General features: G+C 35.1%; 1 protein-coding gene across 1 annotated transcript in view; it reads left to right on the plus strand.

Moving 5' to 3' along the window:
• Positions 1–15041, plus strand: part of TRPC4 (transient receptor potential cation channel subfamily C member 4) — a 94113-nt gene extending 79072 nt beyond the window's left edge. The window contains exons 6-11 of the mRNA XM_072403965.1: positions 323–651; positions 3628–3823; positions 5516–5710; positions 8784–8825; positions 9781–9870; positions 11986–15041. Coding sequence (XP_072260066.1) covers positions 323–651; positions 3628–3823; positions 5516–5710; positions 8784–8825; positions 9781–9870; positions 11986–12690 — 1557 coding nt within the window. The 3' untranslated portion in view covers positions 12691–15041. The remainder of the gene's footprint in view (positions 1–322; positions 652–3627; positions 3824–5515; positions 5711–8783; positions 8826–9780; positions 9871–11985) is intronic.
• Positions 15042–17235: the final 2194 nt, after the last annotated feature.

A 17235-nucleotide genomic window follows, 5' to 3' on the forward strand; every position in this document is an offset into this window, starting at 1 on the left:
TTGGATTTACCTTTAGGCAGCATTTGCATGGGTCTATAGACAACAAAGACAAAGAAGATATTCTTTCTATAATTATCAGCCATTGGGTTTCCCCATTAGTAGCATACCATTTATGTCATGGAAACTGATTTTCATATTTGTTAAAACATTTTATCCCTGGTTAGGACCAGTAAAATATAAAAATGTATTTGTTAAGTGTTACTTTGTATTGCATCTATTAAATTGTTGAAATAAACTTGAGAGTTTGTTTAGAGCCTGAACTTTTTTCACCTGAACTTCTCATTCCTCATAGTCACACATAATTTTTTTCTCTTGTTGGCAGTACAATTCAGAATTAATTACTCGGAATGAATGGGATATGTGGCATCCAACATTAGTTGCTGAAGCATTATTTGCTATCGCCAACATCTTTAGCTCTTTGCGTCTGATTTCATTGTTCACAGCTAACTCTCACCTGGGTCCCCTTCAGATTTCCCTAGGAAGAATGCTTCTGGACATATTAAAATTTCTTTTTATATACTGCCTTGTGCTACTTGCGTTTGCCAATGGTTTAAATCAATTGTATTTCAACTACGAAACCGACATCATTGACAACAAAACCTTAAACTGCACTGGCATCAGATGTGAAAAACAAAATAATGCCTTCTCAACGTAAGTTTATATTGATTTGTCTTTTACAATACATTTTAACCAGATTTTTTATGTTTATATGTACCTTTATTTTGTTCTATACCCTTACTGTTTCTTGTGTTTGAAAGGATTTTCTTACTTTATTAGGGAAACATTTTGTTCCCACTCCTAAGATAGCCTTTCTTAACCATTATACTCCAGAAGTACCCTGGAAATCAGGTCTCAGGGAATATCTGCTTAAATATAAATCTACAGCTCACGGTACATTAGCTTAGCTGCAAGTTATAGATATAAAAAGTATATAAGCATAAATATTGTGAAAAGCATTGGCATTGAAGGTAGGTCATTCTTTTAAATCTTTTGCTCTATATATTAGATTTTTTGTAACATTTAAAACATTGAAAAACTACAATAGTGTCAAGAAAAGAAACTTGAACAGACTGCTTTTTTACTCTAGTATTCAATTACATTCATTCATTACATTATACCCTGTAAATGAGTGCCCCTTACATAAATGTCTAACAAAAAAAGAATACCACCTACTTTGGTGGTGAGTGAAAATAATTCGCCATTTTTTGTTCAGATTAGGTGAGTTTTCCTAATAATATAGCAAGTGATAGGAAGTATGCCAAACACATTTTGATCTGAATGAAGAATGTTCTCCTATGTTGTTGGTCAATAGGAAGAACCTCCACACCCCTCCCTTACATTGATGGTTATTGGCACCAGTTACAAAGACAATCTGTGTCATGCCATTGGTTCATCTAATTGATATTGGCCTTGAAACTACCCAGGCACCATCAGATCAGTATAAGGAACCTTTAACAACCTCTAACTTTTCCATTTGTCCATCCTAATTGTGGATTCCTAACTGAATCCCTATTACATGATTTCTACATTTATTTTCTTGCAGTACATATGAAGTTTTATTAGTCACTGCCCTGACAGAGCATCTTCCATTTATAATAATATATTTTAGAAAAAGTGACATTAATTACTTTAGTAATAGAACTGTATGATGTGTGGTTCTTGCATACACTCTATAACATTTGTAACATCTAACATTCAGCCACCCACTTGTCATTTTTACCTTTAACTTCCTACAGAAGTATATACTTTCCTTTTATTTTGGATAATACTAAAGCATACAAAACGTCATACTTTTTTTTTTTTTATTGCTGACGGTATTGTAACTAGGGAGATTTGCACTCTTCATTTATCCTTGTGACTGTTGTCTCCGGAACGTAAAGTGAGATAAGGTCTAAAATTCCAGTTGTCATTGGAACAGCAATACTTTTAAAACAAAAAAATATATATTCATTAGGCAGACCCCCTCCCTCTTTGTATTTCATTAGTAATAACATTTATTTAACAATGTAGTTTTGCCTTTGACATGGTCTGTAGTTGAAGGCCTTTTTATTTCGCTTTCATTCCTTCTTTATGTAGCAAAGCATCAGTTACAGATGAATAGACTATATCAAAAGTCATATTGTAAGCTATCGAAATGTATGAATAACTGTATATATATATATATATTTATATATTTATATATATATATATATATATATATATATAGTATTTTTTTTAAAGTGAGTACTGTACATCAAGGCCTATCCTATTGGTTGGAAAGAAAATACAACCCGTGGGAGAAAAAATTATTGTATTCTCATCTTTTTCCCAGCTTCAAACCTTTGTACCTAAGCAGAGTTATCCCAAAGTGGCAAGATCAGGAGGATATAGGTTAGTTTAGTATATAGACTCCATGAGCATTGTGCTGCAGCACAGTTTAGAGTGCTTACCATTTACTTTTGGAGGAGGATGATTTCACCCAATGCACCATGGATATCTTTCTTTACAATGTAATTTTTTTTGTCCAGCATTGTAGCAAGGGAAACAGTAGGTGAGAAATAAATAAAAGACTTCTCACTACATGCAAGTTTTGTTTTTTAAATCTTACAAAATAAATTGGGGATTTATAGTGAAGTCAAATGTGTGACTCAGAAACCAGCCAATATTTTTAGCAAGGCAAGGGAGCTCTCTCTGCTTGGTATTTACATCTGTGCGTAGTATTACTATCTTCTTGCTAAAGTGTGACATATTCACTGCCAAACTAGTGAAAAGATGTGTAAGAAGATAAGTGTATCAGTTCCCTTTTAACAACACAGCAGAATATATGTTTTTTATTTGCAGCAGCAATTCATTTTTCACAAATCTACTCTATTCCCCCAGTCTAAGAAATATGAAAGTATCATGTATGGTACTTAGCATACAGTATACATTTTTTTAGCATACTCATACATTTTAAAATATTTACTATATATTTACTATATATTCCTACACACATATGTATATTAGGGATTACCTTCAAAGCAAAGTGGTATCTAAGGCCTGAATTCAATTTTGGGGCTCTGCCCACATTTGGTCAAAAAAATAAAAAATAAGCAAAATCCTGGATTTTCCCCCACAGGGGATCAAAGTAATTACTGCATGACAATAAGAAAAAATTTAGCCTCCTGGACTTGGTCTACCAGACCTCAACTTTAGGCGACCTTCTTTCAGCTCACAAGCTCCACACAGCCCTTCTACCTGAATCTCACCTGGCCTTAGGTCGCAACTCCTCCCCTGTATAACAGACCTGATTTTTTATAATCAATTGCCAGGTGCTTCAGATCCATCCTCAAATCCTGGTCCACCTATTCCTTCCAGGACACTCTGGACCTGGATCTCAAATAAACAATTCTTTAGCAACAAGATTAAGCATGGCTATATTCAGGCCCTTTAATCCATATATATATATATATATATATATATATATATATATATATATATATATATATATATATATATATATATATATATAGTCCACATTAAACAGTCTAGTGTAACATATTGTATTTTAATTCTGCATTTTTTTTATATATTTTTTTTTATTACTGTAAAAACCATTACTATATATATACAAACTTTAAATCCTAATTGTATTTTGTTTCCTTGTAGGTTATTTGAGACTCTGCAGTCCTTGTTCTGGTCAATTTTCGGTCTTATCAATCTGTATGTAACAAAGGTGCAGCCTGATCACAAGTTTACAGAATTTGTTGGAGCAACTATGTTTGGGACCTATAATGTCATCTCTTTGGTTGTTCTTCTAAACATGTTGATAGCCATGATGAACAACTCCTACCAGCTTATTGCTGTAAGCCATTTTTTAAACATTATATTTAAAAAAAAAAAAAAAAAACAATAACATGGGCATGTTTTTCACATTGGGTTTTAGAAGTACTGTGTTGTTCTAGTTTATAACTAATAAGCAATGGGCCATATGTTTCAGGATATTTAGGTAGTATAGGGGCCATAATTTCATTGTTGACTAGAGTCATAGAGGTAGTCCCCATAAAACATATGAGATAGGGACTGTAGGTTTGTTCTTGAATTTGTTTGTAGGTCGGAACATGTACATTGTTTTATTAAATACAATTAGGACAGATGTTTGTCTCAACATAATATTAGGCAGCGTGGTGTAAGTTACTGTATAAAATCCTGACTTAACTATTATTATTACACAGTACTTAGTGCCATCATGTTACGCAGCGCTGTACAAAGCCCTCATGCCCTAGTCATGTCACTAACTGTCTCTCAAAGGGGCTCACAATCTAATGTCTCTACCATTGTCATATGTCATTAATGTAGTCTAAGGTCATTTTTGGGGGAAGCCAATTAACCGCACTGCATGTTTTTGGGATGTTAGAGGAAACCGGAATACCCAGAGGAAACCCATGCAGACACGGGGAGAACCTGCAAACTTCTTGTAGATAATGTCCTGGCTGAGATTCGAGCCTGGAACCTAGCGCTGCAAAGGTTGGAGTGCTAGCTCCTGAGCCACCGTGCTGCCCACAAACAAGCAAAGAATCACAAACAAAGCAAAAAAACAAAGCAAAAAAAAAAAGCGCTTTATGGAGCCCAGACATTTATTAACGTCTGTAGCAAGCTGTGCTTTGATATGCAAAAAGAAAAAACTGCAGAGTTTATCTTGGTCATTAAAGAGTTACAATATGTTGTAAAAGAGCTCAGTGTCAGCTGTGTTCAGCAAAAGATTTCTTCTGCAAGTCATGTAAATCACCCCCTCCCCCCTATCAAGCTTCTGTCCTGCACACATAGGACCAGGGAAGCCCCGTTTGTATCTAGGAGTCGTTCGTATGTCCTTAAATGGCAGACTTCCTGTATTTTGTTTTAAATTGTGCCTCATTCAGATAAGATATAATCACTAATCATATAAGTATTTGTTTATAACCTATCTAAGAGATTTCTCAATTCTGCCAAAGTTTATTGAAATGAAATGGTATATTAAAATGACAAAAATGTTCCAGCCACGATTCTCATACTGCTTCTGCATATCAAATCAGCCTCTAATAACACGATTCTTACTGGTTTATTCCCCTTCTCCTCCTTGCCCCACTGTGTGCAACACATGGGGGGTTCCTCAATAGACTATTGAATTAATAAACACATTCCAAGGAAATTTAATTTTAACTTAGTGAATAAGTTGAAGCTCTGATGTCTTTAACATTTTAATCATGTTCAAGAAAAAAATCAATTTTTTTTTCCATTTATAGGATTGGGTATTCTCCAAAGTGAATTTTAGGCACATTCATTAAGCTAGGTAAAATGAACTTTGTTCAATTAATTTATTAATGAACCCCAAACAGCTACTCAAAACCATAAAAATTGAGAGAGGTCAAAATTTGTGCCTATTAGGAGAATTTTTTTCTGGAGAATTATTAGGAAAACATGTACCACTTGACTGGTCCATTGCATCCTTTTAATTCAATTTATGTTTGACTAGGACTTTTGTACCAGAACATAAAATTTTTCTTTTATTTCCATCTAGGATCATGCGGACATTGAATGGAAATTTGCTAGAACAAAGTTGTGGATGAGTTACTTTGAAGAAGGCGGAACACTTCCCACTCCATTCAATATAATCCCAAGTCCTAAATCTTTGTGGTATTTTTTTAAATGGATTAGGAAACAAGTATGCAAGAAACACACAAGAAAAAAGCCAGAAAGCTTTGGAACAATAGGTGTAAGTATTTTGATAAAACATGAAATTCTACATTTCCTAGGAAATCGTTCAAAAACCATTATGTCCTTTATATGTTTAAACTCCAATACAGTGAAATTATATATATATATATATATATATATATATATATATATATATAATCAACATTGCAAATCTACAATTTGGCTTGTTTAGGCAGTGTTTCTCAACCTAGTAAATGTGGTGTAATCATAAAAAAAAGAGTGGGCATGGTTCTATCCATGACGTGCCTGCCCCACTACACCCCCGCCTAAGAAACTTCCCAGAGTGATGTCATAATACCTGAACCCCCCATAACCATAATACCTGAACCTGAACGTGCCTGCGATGGGAGAGTGGGCGGGTTGTGTTCAGAGAGACAGCCCACCTACCGCCCTGAGCCTGCGATTCCATTCTGAAAAAAATGAGGCCACGGTGTTCTTACCTGTGCCAGCCCCACTACACCCCTGGCCCTTATGTATTATATATATATATATATAGTAGCAGTTGCCAAACTTACACATATTTTTGAGTGGAAATTATTGGCTGTAAATATAAATTTGGGTATATTTTTAAATCCTGTGCAGGATTCATAGGCATAGGCCCCTATTCATAATCATGATACATTAGACTCTAGTTATAAAACAGTGAGTCTGATATATAAGGTTAAAAGAAAAGTAGGTTCCACTAACATACACTCGGAGGAGGTTGTAATCATTGGTTACTAATGGAGCATATGAATCTAATTTTATGAATCTGAAGGTTTGTACTCTTTTCCCACTTGACAACCCTGCATTCCCATTACTTTAGATTTTGAAAACATGAATTTAAGACTATATAATGTTTGTCTGGAGCCATATATATATATATATTTATATATAATGACTGTACGATATATACACATTTGGGAAGTGGTTATATAAATGCCTGTAGAGATTAAAGAGCAAGCATCAATATTTTAGTAAATTAGTTTATTCAAACTCAGAATACTGCATTTTCCCTATTTCGATATGTAACAAAGTTAATTATTCCTGCATATTGTTTAAGAAGCAGTTATTTTATTAACTTTTATTACTTTGTAAAAAATGAGGTTTTTTTGTATAACCCCATTCTGTCTTTAGATTATTCTCAGTCAGTCTTTACATTTTATTTAGATTAATAACAGGGAAGTTGACAGTTATTGGGAAAGCATTTTATTATACTGGCTGTTATGCTAATAAATTGCTAATTTATTTTATTGATTTATCTAGCCTAATGCAACAAATTAACCAGTTTATTTATTACATTGGCAGAGTATCTAAATAATTAATAGTTTTTTTAGTTTTGCAATTTATCCATGGATAATTAGTTCATTAATTAGGTAAATTTGCAGATTTTGCAATTTGTTTGATTAAATTCATTTGATTAAAGAAGTGTTAGAATTTAATAATATGGCTATCTGTGATTGCTTTAAGTAATGACTGTGAGAAGTTTTAAAAAATAAAATATGCATTTTTGAATAGCAACAAAAATATTTATATATACAAAATAATTTTTACTTAATTAGTTTAGTAATAAAATAAAAATTCAAATGGGGCTGAACAAAGTATATATCATATGTTTCATGGTATCTCCCCTTTCCCGTCCTTCTCCTTGTGTTCCCTTGTTACTCCTTCTCTGTAACACTTCCCAATCACTTGGGGATCCTCTGGAAACACTACAACGTTCATTTATTTATTTAAGAGCCTAATAACTATAATGTTCTTCTGCCTTTGCTTTATTTGTACTTTTTAGGTATATAACCAATTTGTATTCTTCTAGAAATCAGCATTGTTGTTCTGTCTTGTTATGTTCCTCTGTGTTTCATTACTCCCAAAGCATTGTTGAACATTTTGTGCACATTCTGAGTTTGATTTGTACTATTATTCTTTGTACATTGTCTTGAAAAACTCAAAAAAATTCAATTAAAAAATTATAATGGGGTCCCTTTATTCACAAGTTACAATTCTGAAAATAAAATATTAATATGTAAAAGTAATAAATTACTTTCTTTTCAAAACATTTTAATGTTGAATAATGCACATCTGCTCTTGGCTATAGGGAACAGCCCCATCCTAACTTTCAAAAAGCCTCTGATGTGGGTGTTTGGCTTGTAGCAACACCTACAACTGCAGTGTAACTTGTGTAATACACATCTACTGTTTGATATCAATGCTGGTTGGAGATCAAGAGGACTTTAATTTGTCAGTAAGGACAGAAAATATTAATCCCAAGCAAGCAACTAGTATTTTTTAGAGAAGGGCCGCATGGTGGTTCAGTGGCACAGTGGCACAAAGGCACTCTGGCTTTTGCAGCGCTGGGTCCAAGGTTCGAATCTCAGCCTAAACACTATCTGCATGGAGTTTGCAGGTTTTCCCCGTGTTTGTGTGGGTTTCCTCTGGGTACTCCAGTTTCCTCCCAAAAACAAGCAGTTAGGTTAATTGGCTTCCCACTAAATTGACCCTAGACTGTGGTAATGAAATATGACTATGGTAAGGACATTAGATTGTGAGCTCCTATGAGGGACAGTTAGTGACTTGACATGTACAGTGCTGCATAATATGTTGGCACTATATAAATACTGAGTATTAATAATAGAGGACCAGAAATGGCAGTATATAATGAATATACAAAGTGTACACACCCAAGCTAATATTCCAGGTTTTTGTGATACAAAAAATGAGACCACAGTAAATAATTTTAAAACTTTTCTCACCTATCTATTAGCATGGCACATACTGACTTGGCAATTTTTGCCCACTCTTCCTTGAAATATCACTCCAAATCTGTGCACAACCTACCCCACAGATAACTATAATATGAATTTGCAGGTAGCTGATATGCCAGCCCATCCAGAAGATGCCAGGACTAAAAGATTGTCAGTTTATGTTTGTGTGCTACTGTAGAGAATTGTTTTTTTGCATGCCAGATCAACCTCTTGTTGGTAACTATGTCTTTAGCAATATACTTGTGTCTGTAGCTGTGAACATGCTAGTTGTAAACCTTATAATAGTATGACTTGCTGCAAGCAAATATATTTGTGTCTGTTTCTTTCTAGAGAAGAGCAGCTGACAACTTCCGAAGACATAATCAGTACCAGGTACATATATTTTATGTATCCATCAATAGTATGCCTGGCACCTGGGACAGATCATTTATTAACACTCCATGCTTCTCTATATGTCTAAACTCTTTTCAGCATTAAGAATGATATTAAAGTAACAGAAACAGTGTGTGTGTGTGTGTGTGTGGGGGGGGGGGTTCTTTTTCAGAATGTTTTATATATAATCATGTTGGTGTGCTGCAGTGAAAATGGTAAATTATCTGTGTGCTGAATAAAATAAAATTCAAGGTTTTGATAGCAGCACATGTAGTGTACCTTGGAAAAATAAAAAGATAATAACAGTGTGCTGAATAAAATTCAGGGATTTATTAGTGGAGCATGTAGCGCACTGTGGTGAAACATAAGAATAATAGCAGTGTACTTTTATAGTGACATGCCTATGGGCGGACTCAATTATAGTAATATAATAGAAACAGGCAATCATTAAAATTTATGGGCAGAAAACAGCCAATATGTAGGTAAAAGATACACAAAGATAACAATATGCAGGCAACAAATGGGAAATTGTGACCATATGGGGTCAACACACATAATCATAATTGTATAGGAATTACAAATATTACAATTTTAAAACAACAATCTGCCAACTGTTGAAATATAATCATGACATGTGCCGACAACAAACAGGCAATACTGACACTAATTGCCACAAAAATTCTTCTACTGTCCCACTAAAAATCAATCCCTCAAAAATCCCCGCCTCCCCTCCATCCCCACAAAAAGAACTTTACTAGCAGCACCTCCGCTAGCAGCAATTCCCTTCTTCTATAAAACTTTTTCTTTCCCTAGCCATGCTTGGTTTTTTTTGAAATCCAAACCACCTTTTACAGATTTCACAAATATCAAAGTTAAATTCATGTATTAAATAATTTATTCCACTACTTTGCACACTAATGCTAAAACTATGATAATTCTTATGCTGTCATGGCAGGAGGTGATGAGGAACCTTGTGAAGAGATATGTAGCAGCAATGATCAGAGACGCCAAGAAAGAAGAAGGACTAACAGAGGAAAACTTCAAGGTAAGACACTTTGTAGATTTATGGATCCATGGGTGAGCACAGAAAACTAATTAGTGACAGTAAAAGCTGCCAGGTGTAACGTAAATAGGAAAATCAAAGTACTTTAGAAGTGACTGCAATTTGCAGTAAAATCAATTCTTAGGAAATTAAGTGTACTATGTTCTAAAAAATGAGAATACTGTATTTCTCATTATCAGTGCCATTTTACTGAACATGATGGCTGCATAACAACTACTTCAGAAAAGTATGTACTAATAAAATGTTTCTGTTTTTTTTTGTGTGTGTGCTAATACTCATTATTGTGAGCCTGATGACCAGTCCTAAAGTCTGTAAGTCCCATCTGGATTGACTTCAGGAGGACTCTTGCTTCTGTAATTTCCCCTGTATTCCGAAGAGGACTGCAGAATACAAACAATTGGCTATTTTAATGCTAGGGAGGGATATATTTAAGTACTCTAAAGAAAGTGTACCATAAAAAGTCCAACATATCTAAGAAGTACTGGCGACAGGTGTCCTACCTGCCAAGCAGGTCAGCCCTCTAGTGCCTGTGTTTTATGCCAGTGCCAGGTACTCCTAAAGACACAAATTAACAGTAGGTCCTGAATATCATTAAATGAATCCCAGACAATGTCAGCAGATCATAGTACTACAATCCTTAAGAGTCTGCTCATGTTTGTAAAAGTATACGTAGACCGTCCCCAGTGTATCTCAACCTTTAAACCAGAAGGGAACCCTTGAAATAACATTCAGGTCTTCAGGGAACACTTTGCTATAATTACAGGTAGTTCCTGGGTTAAGGACATATGGACCCCTCCTATATATGAATGGGGCTTCCTTGCTCCTTCGTGTGCATAACGGAGGCTTGGAGGGGGGAGGGGGGCAGTTGGCATGACTTGCAGAAGAAATCTTTTGCTGAACACAACTGAAACTGAATTCTTCTGCAAGCTTTTGTAACTCTTTAATGACCAAGACAAACTCTGCAGTTGTTTCTTTTTGCAAAGCACAGCTTGCTCCAGAAGGTAATGAATGTCTAGGCTTTGGTTGTGATTAACTCACAGTGAGGATTTTTTATAGTTACTGACACCACACTGCCTAATAGTATGTTTAGACAAACATCTATCCTAATTGCAATTAATAAAAAATTGTACCTGTTCCAACTTACACACAAATCCAACTTAAACCTACAGTCTCTATCTCGTATGTAACCCCAGGACTACCTGTACTATATCTACAATGCACAGTACATTAGTGTGGTAGTCATTGGGAAGAATGTCTCTTACATTGCTCTCCAGTGGGAAGAATGTAATTCTTACAGATAGCCAAAAAGATCATTGGTGTTGCTTAAACTGACCAGAGAGGAACTAATTGCTTATTGCTTAGGGAACCCCTAACAACCTTTAGAGGAACCCTGGTTCAGAATCATTGATCTAACATGAATTATTTGCTTCCAAATAGAACCTGCTAATGCTGTACAGACTTAAGTCACTTAATAAACGACTTGCGTTTTGACTTGGGGGTTTTGTCCAGCGACTTGCAACTCGACTTGAGACTTGACTGGCTTTCTCCGCTGACAGCTGAAGGGGCCGGGGAGGAAGGCAGTGTTACAGAAGCCTCACTAAGTATGACTTGATAAATGAGGTGACTTGACTTGGAAGAATTCTTGGTGAATTGAGACTTGACTTGGGACTCGACTTGGACTTGAAGGGTGACAACTTAGTCCAACCTCTGCATTTAATGTCTAATTAATAACCAAAATTATTTATTGCTTAAGAACTCAAATATGCCTGCTTGGCACATAAACAATAAAAAACTATACAAACTCTCCTGCTGCATAAAAATAGCAGATGCTACAGAGTTAGATATTGTTTCCTGAGGGAAACACTTGGTGCTCACATTCCCAAACAGAATCTGGCTGTGACATCTAGATGTCACCAATGGTAAATGAAGAAGCAAACTCTTCATGCTGAGATGGGGACACCTGAAAAGGGATAAATGTTTTCAGTAAAATAAAGAAACATCAGAGGGTGATGTTTATATATTTTGGTGTTGTGATTTACTTATAATTGTTTAATTATGGTTTTGTTTTCCTTCTACTGACATTTTTTTTTAATATAGGAACTGAAACAAGACATTTCAAGCTTCCGTTTTGAGGTTTTGGGTTTGTTAAAGGGAAACAAATTAAATATCAATAATACAAAAACGAGCAATAGCTCAGATTGCCCAGAGACAGAAGAGAAAAGTCGGCCCAAGGAGAAGAAAAGTCGGACACAGAAAAGCAACTTCAGTTTCTATGACATAACCACCATGATCCATCCCAGATCAGCAGAGATAACTACAGATAAGCATAACATGAGCAATGGGTCTGCCTTGCTGGCTTCAGAGACTGCCAAGGAGAAGCCAAAGAAAATTCAGTTTGCCAAAGACATTAAAAGCTTTGGGCTTTTTCACAGACGTCCAAAACCTAATAGCACAGAACAGAGTTCTAACAAAATTTACTCAGTTTCCGAGGAAGTTCCAGAACAACTCATATCTGATCCAAGTGAAAAAACATTTGACGCGGTAAAAGATCCAGAGCCGAACTGTGAGTTAAATGTAAATACTTTGAATGAACAGTGCACAGTAACAGAAGATACCCAAGATACCTTGGAATGTTTACCACTACAGCCTTCCGACAGTTGTCACAGTTTTGTAAATGACAGTCAAACAGAGGTGGTAAATCCCACAGTGGACAAAGATGTCATTTCAGATACAAGTAGCGCACAAGCAGAAACACCTATACCACTTGCAGAAGAAGACGACGATTCCATAACAAGATTGTGATTTTCAGTTGATGTACATATGAAATATATATATTATCAGTGCATTTTGGAATGTTTGAATATTCCTTTGCAAACCCAGTCAACATGCTGCCAGTTTAGGCATGCGCTCAATATACACACAATCATATACAGGGATAGAAATCCATTATAGGAATGAATGGTATGCTTGGCAAAAAGGATATACGTCTAATGCTATGTTTAGGTACATTACATTTATGTATTGTTTGCAATAATTCACACAAGATTTATATCATGTTAGACTATGCAAAATAATCATATCAAAAAGCATTATGCATACATTTCATTTTTTCCCAGACAGAGATATTGATAATATTTATAATTGTTAAAGCATTATGCTTGCTAATATATACTGCCCTAACAATATCAATAATATAGAGATTGCGTTCAATACGGAGTCTGACTTGCTCAGGGAAACCAAGAACACATTTGTATTCTATACACGGTGTTTGTTATGCATTGCACAAAAATCTTATAGATACTAAAAATAAACCTAACTCATAAATTAGAACTCTTACATCATATATTTATCATGCTATAAATTTGTGTCCAGTGGGAAGAGAGAACCCAAAGTCAAAGCATGTTCAGTTATCTTTACATAGACATGTATTACGTTATATAATCATATATTATAAAATTATAATGCCAATATTATGCCATCATTGGAAAGACATCTACTGTTTGAGTTTGTAATATCGAATTATTTTGGGGGCACAGACAAAGCTGAACTTCCTATTGCCCATATTATCCTAAACTATGTCCCAAACTATCATTATCGTCATATTTGTAATCCTGGAAAAAACACAAACATTCCTCAAATACAATTTCACAGAACAGCAGTGCTGATAGCAGCCATTATGAATTGTTAGGTTTTATTCTGTTCAGATGGAAAGCTATAGGTATTAGAAAAAAGCATCCTGTGCCTGCATTAAGTTAATCATTTTGGTTTGTTTGCTTAACAATTGGAAGATTTTTTTCTGCTCTCTGTACATTAAAGGAATATTCTGCTCATAGTGGGGATCTGATTCTGGCATACTTCCTGTAGACTCATGATTTGTTAGAAAGTGTAATCAGTTCCAGGGAAACATTTTAGATGCTTTAGGTGAAGAGGAAGGAAGTCAATGCAGTTTTTTTCTGGTGTTTCAGGATATGTACATGTGTTCAACATAGTTGTGTTGACAGGCTTTTGTTAGCTTTAAAGTGCAACTAAAGCCATGGGAATCACCCATCCATGTTTCGGCCAACTTGATTGGCTGTGCCAAGATGGCGTAACTCCCGTGCAGGCATGTGGGAGTTCATGTGTCCCCGGCATGCACAAAGGAAACCGGGATTGCCAGGTTTTCCTGGCAACCAAAGAAGTGTATGTTGGCAAACAATGTGCAGCTAAGCTTTTGCACATATTCCTGGTGCAATCAAGACATGTTAAACATTTCGCGATCCTTTATTTTGCAAAGTGTGACTTTAGTTCCATTTTAGTTGCATTTTTGTATGAGCCTACCGAACTACAAAATTCACTTAAAACAAGTCAAATGAAGGTTAGAAGGAAGTAAACTGAAGCATCTCAAACTGATGTCAAATTTTTTTCATTGATGTCATTTTAGTTTTCATTTGGGTATCTAATACAAGCCATTCCTGATCTCATTAACCATTAGGATGTTTGTGTCAAGAATATGTTGACATTTGTGTTAAAATTATAATATTTAAATATTTGTGATTAACAATAGCAGTCCTAATCTCCTAATCCTAGAATATCATCACAATCTATGTTTTATAGAGTATTTATAGAGTATATCATGCTTTGAAAAATCATGGAAAGTTTCCTTAAAATGTAAACTTGAATTATAAATCACTACAAGCGCTTCTAATACTCTGTAAAATCAACGATTTTCTTTGATGTGTGATTTCATTGGTCTTTGACTATGCTATTTTCAAATGTAAATGGAGCATAGCTTGAGAAGTTTGGATACCCCCACAGGCCCCTTCTATCCCAATTACTTATTTGATTTCAATAATGACACCACTTCATGGTCCAAAATGGTTGCATGGCCGTTTATTACATAAACTCTAAATTACAAAAGACAGTCTTACAATCCTCTAATAACAATGATAATATACAATAACATTCTTAACCCCACTCAGGTTGCAGGTCCTCCAAGGCATTGACACATTTCATATTAACTGAGATCTCCGCCACACTGATATATTGGTTCCCAGCCTCATACCACCTCCTTAAGAACAATATCAGCTACCTGCAGACTATCCTATCACCATGAATCCATGTCCACTCAGTGTTAAATATCCCACACACAGCAGGTCCTATGTTGGTTTCCTCACCATTACATACCTTTAACAATTTGCCCAAAAGGACCCCAATTTACTTAGACAAAGCCAAAAGGAGAGAGGGTGAGAAAATTTCCAGTGCTTCCAAACTTCTGAACCCCCACTCCCTGTTGCACCCCTATATGTTGCCTATTCTGATCCCCACTCTTTTCAGACATTCCTTCAAACATTCTCTTGTTTGAATCTTCCAGGTCCTTGTGTTTCAATGGCAATAATTTATTCCTAGCATGGAATGTCTGATTACTTGTTTGATAGAGCCCTAAGTACTTCATCCTCTGCTCAATTGCTTATTATCTCTCACGTATTTCTAATATGAATTCACACATTTCCTCTAACAAAACCATTTAGGACCTTAAAGAGAAAATTGTTTAATAACCCCCCTAGCGGTAATCCCGAGTCACACTTACCTTGCTCCGTCGGTGTCCCCCGGCGTCCTGCTGGTCCCCGCAAGTCCTGGGGACACATCCTCCTCCTCCGATCTTCAGCCGTGAACTGCAGAGACGATCTCGGGGGTTTCCCGGTGACGTTGATGCATGTGTCGGTGCGACAAAATAGCTGTATTGAGTCCAATACAAAGAAATCTTCATATAATATATATAATTATATTATTTATATATTATACATGCCACTGTACAGTTATATTACGTTTCACTATTTTAAATTTTTTTTTAACAGATTTTTGTTTTTTTTTATTTAACGTTTATTGTTAAATTTATAAAATATATTATATATTGGACATATTTCGGTGAGTTATGCCTAAGAATTGAATGTAAATAAATAAATAAATTTCCATGCAAAAAAAAATGTAACACTTTTTGCATGCAAATACAGACAGAATTATAATGCTAGGGGGGTTAAACAGATATAAACATTTCTTCTTAGAATCTCTGACTTTGCTCCAAAATAAAAAAATAGAACTAGTCTTCTGTAATGGGATAATATACTTGTCTTTCCCCCCATGCTGATCATTTTTACCCTGACCAAGAGGTAAGGTACTCAAAGATGTGTAAGGGTGATTCCAAGATGCTGCGATTCCTTCCCCTAACCATACATCATTATAGTACCCTGCTGTGATGTGGAGGCAGTAGGAGCCGCAGTCCTTGGCAGGGCACTAGAAATATGAAAACTTGATTTTCTGAACATCATTTAGGAAAAGTATTTACTAGATAAAAATGTTTAATTTTCCTTTATAAATAGGTAAATAGTAAACAGGTAAAGAGAATGGATGTCTGGGGACGTAAACATAGAATTCCCACAACATTGACAGGGTATAACTGTATTTTCTATAGTCTCTGTACTTATCGTATCAAACTTAGTTAATAGTTCTTTTCATTATAGTACATGACTTCATACTGTATTCAAGAGATAAATAAAACCCAAGGGATTTTTACAGGTAGCTGAAAGGAAAATATATGTGCAAGGGAAAGGAGTCGGAAGAAACGGGGCAAGACCTACCTTCTTGATTGCACTGATGATGAAGTGCTTGTGTGTCGACTATTGATTCACTTGTATTGATTACTGAAGTAGAAGACAAAGACACATGGAGTTGAGTCAGTTTGAAGTAAATCTCTTTTGACATTAAACTTATTAAATTGCTAAAATATCTTTAAAGCAGACAACTGATTGCGTGGATTTTAGAACATGAAGCCAGTAGTTACAATACGGCACCTATAATTGATATCTATGTAGACATATTAGCCATTTATTTTATTTATGTTAACACATTTTTATTTAAAGATACCCACATATATACAATGTGTATTTCCCAGTCCAGCAGACAATGGTCAAATAGAGTTATCTAGAAAAAACTACCGACTGATCTCAAGGTAAGAATAAGCCATCTAGATTTTATAGCCCTAGGGGTTTATTCACAGGTTGTACCCATGTACTCATAAATGATTTTTGTTTTTCATGTTTAAAAAGTTTTCATTGAACCACTATTTAATGTCTATAGATCTTGACTCCTATTGTTCCCCCTAGGTGGACCACTTTCATGGATTTGTATTATGTGTCCATTTCATCTATCATACCCTGCTCCTCAAAAGTAAAGTCCACATAACTAATTTTTTACAGTATTTGAATATTTCTATTGAATATTTCTACAGGACAAGAAAGATTGTAGTAGGCATTCATGGTAATGTTGGCTTTCATCAGTTACAATATTCACATGTTACATTCACAAGTTACA

Source organism: Pyxicephalus adspersus, chromosome 1 (assembly GCF_032062135.1).
Source record: "Pyxicephalus adspersus chromosome 1, UCB_Pads_2.0, whole genome shotgun sequence".
In the NCBI taxonomy this organism is placed as follows: Eukaryota; Metazoa; Chordata; class Amphibia; order Anura; family Pyxicephalidae; genus Pyxicephalus; species Pyxicephalus adspersus.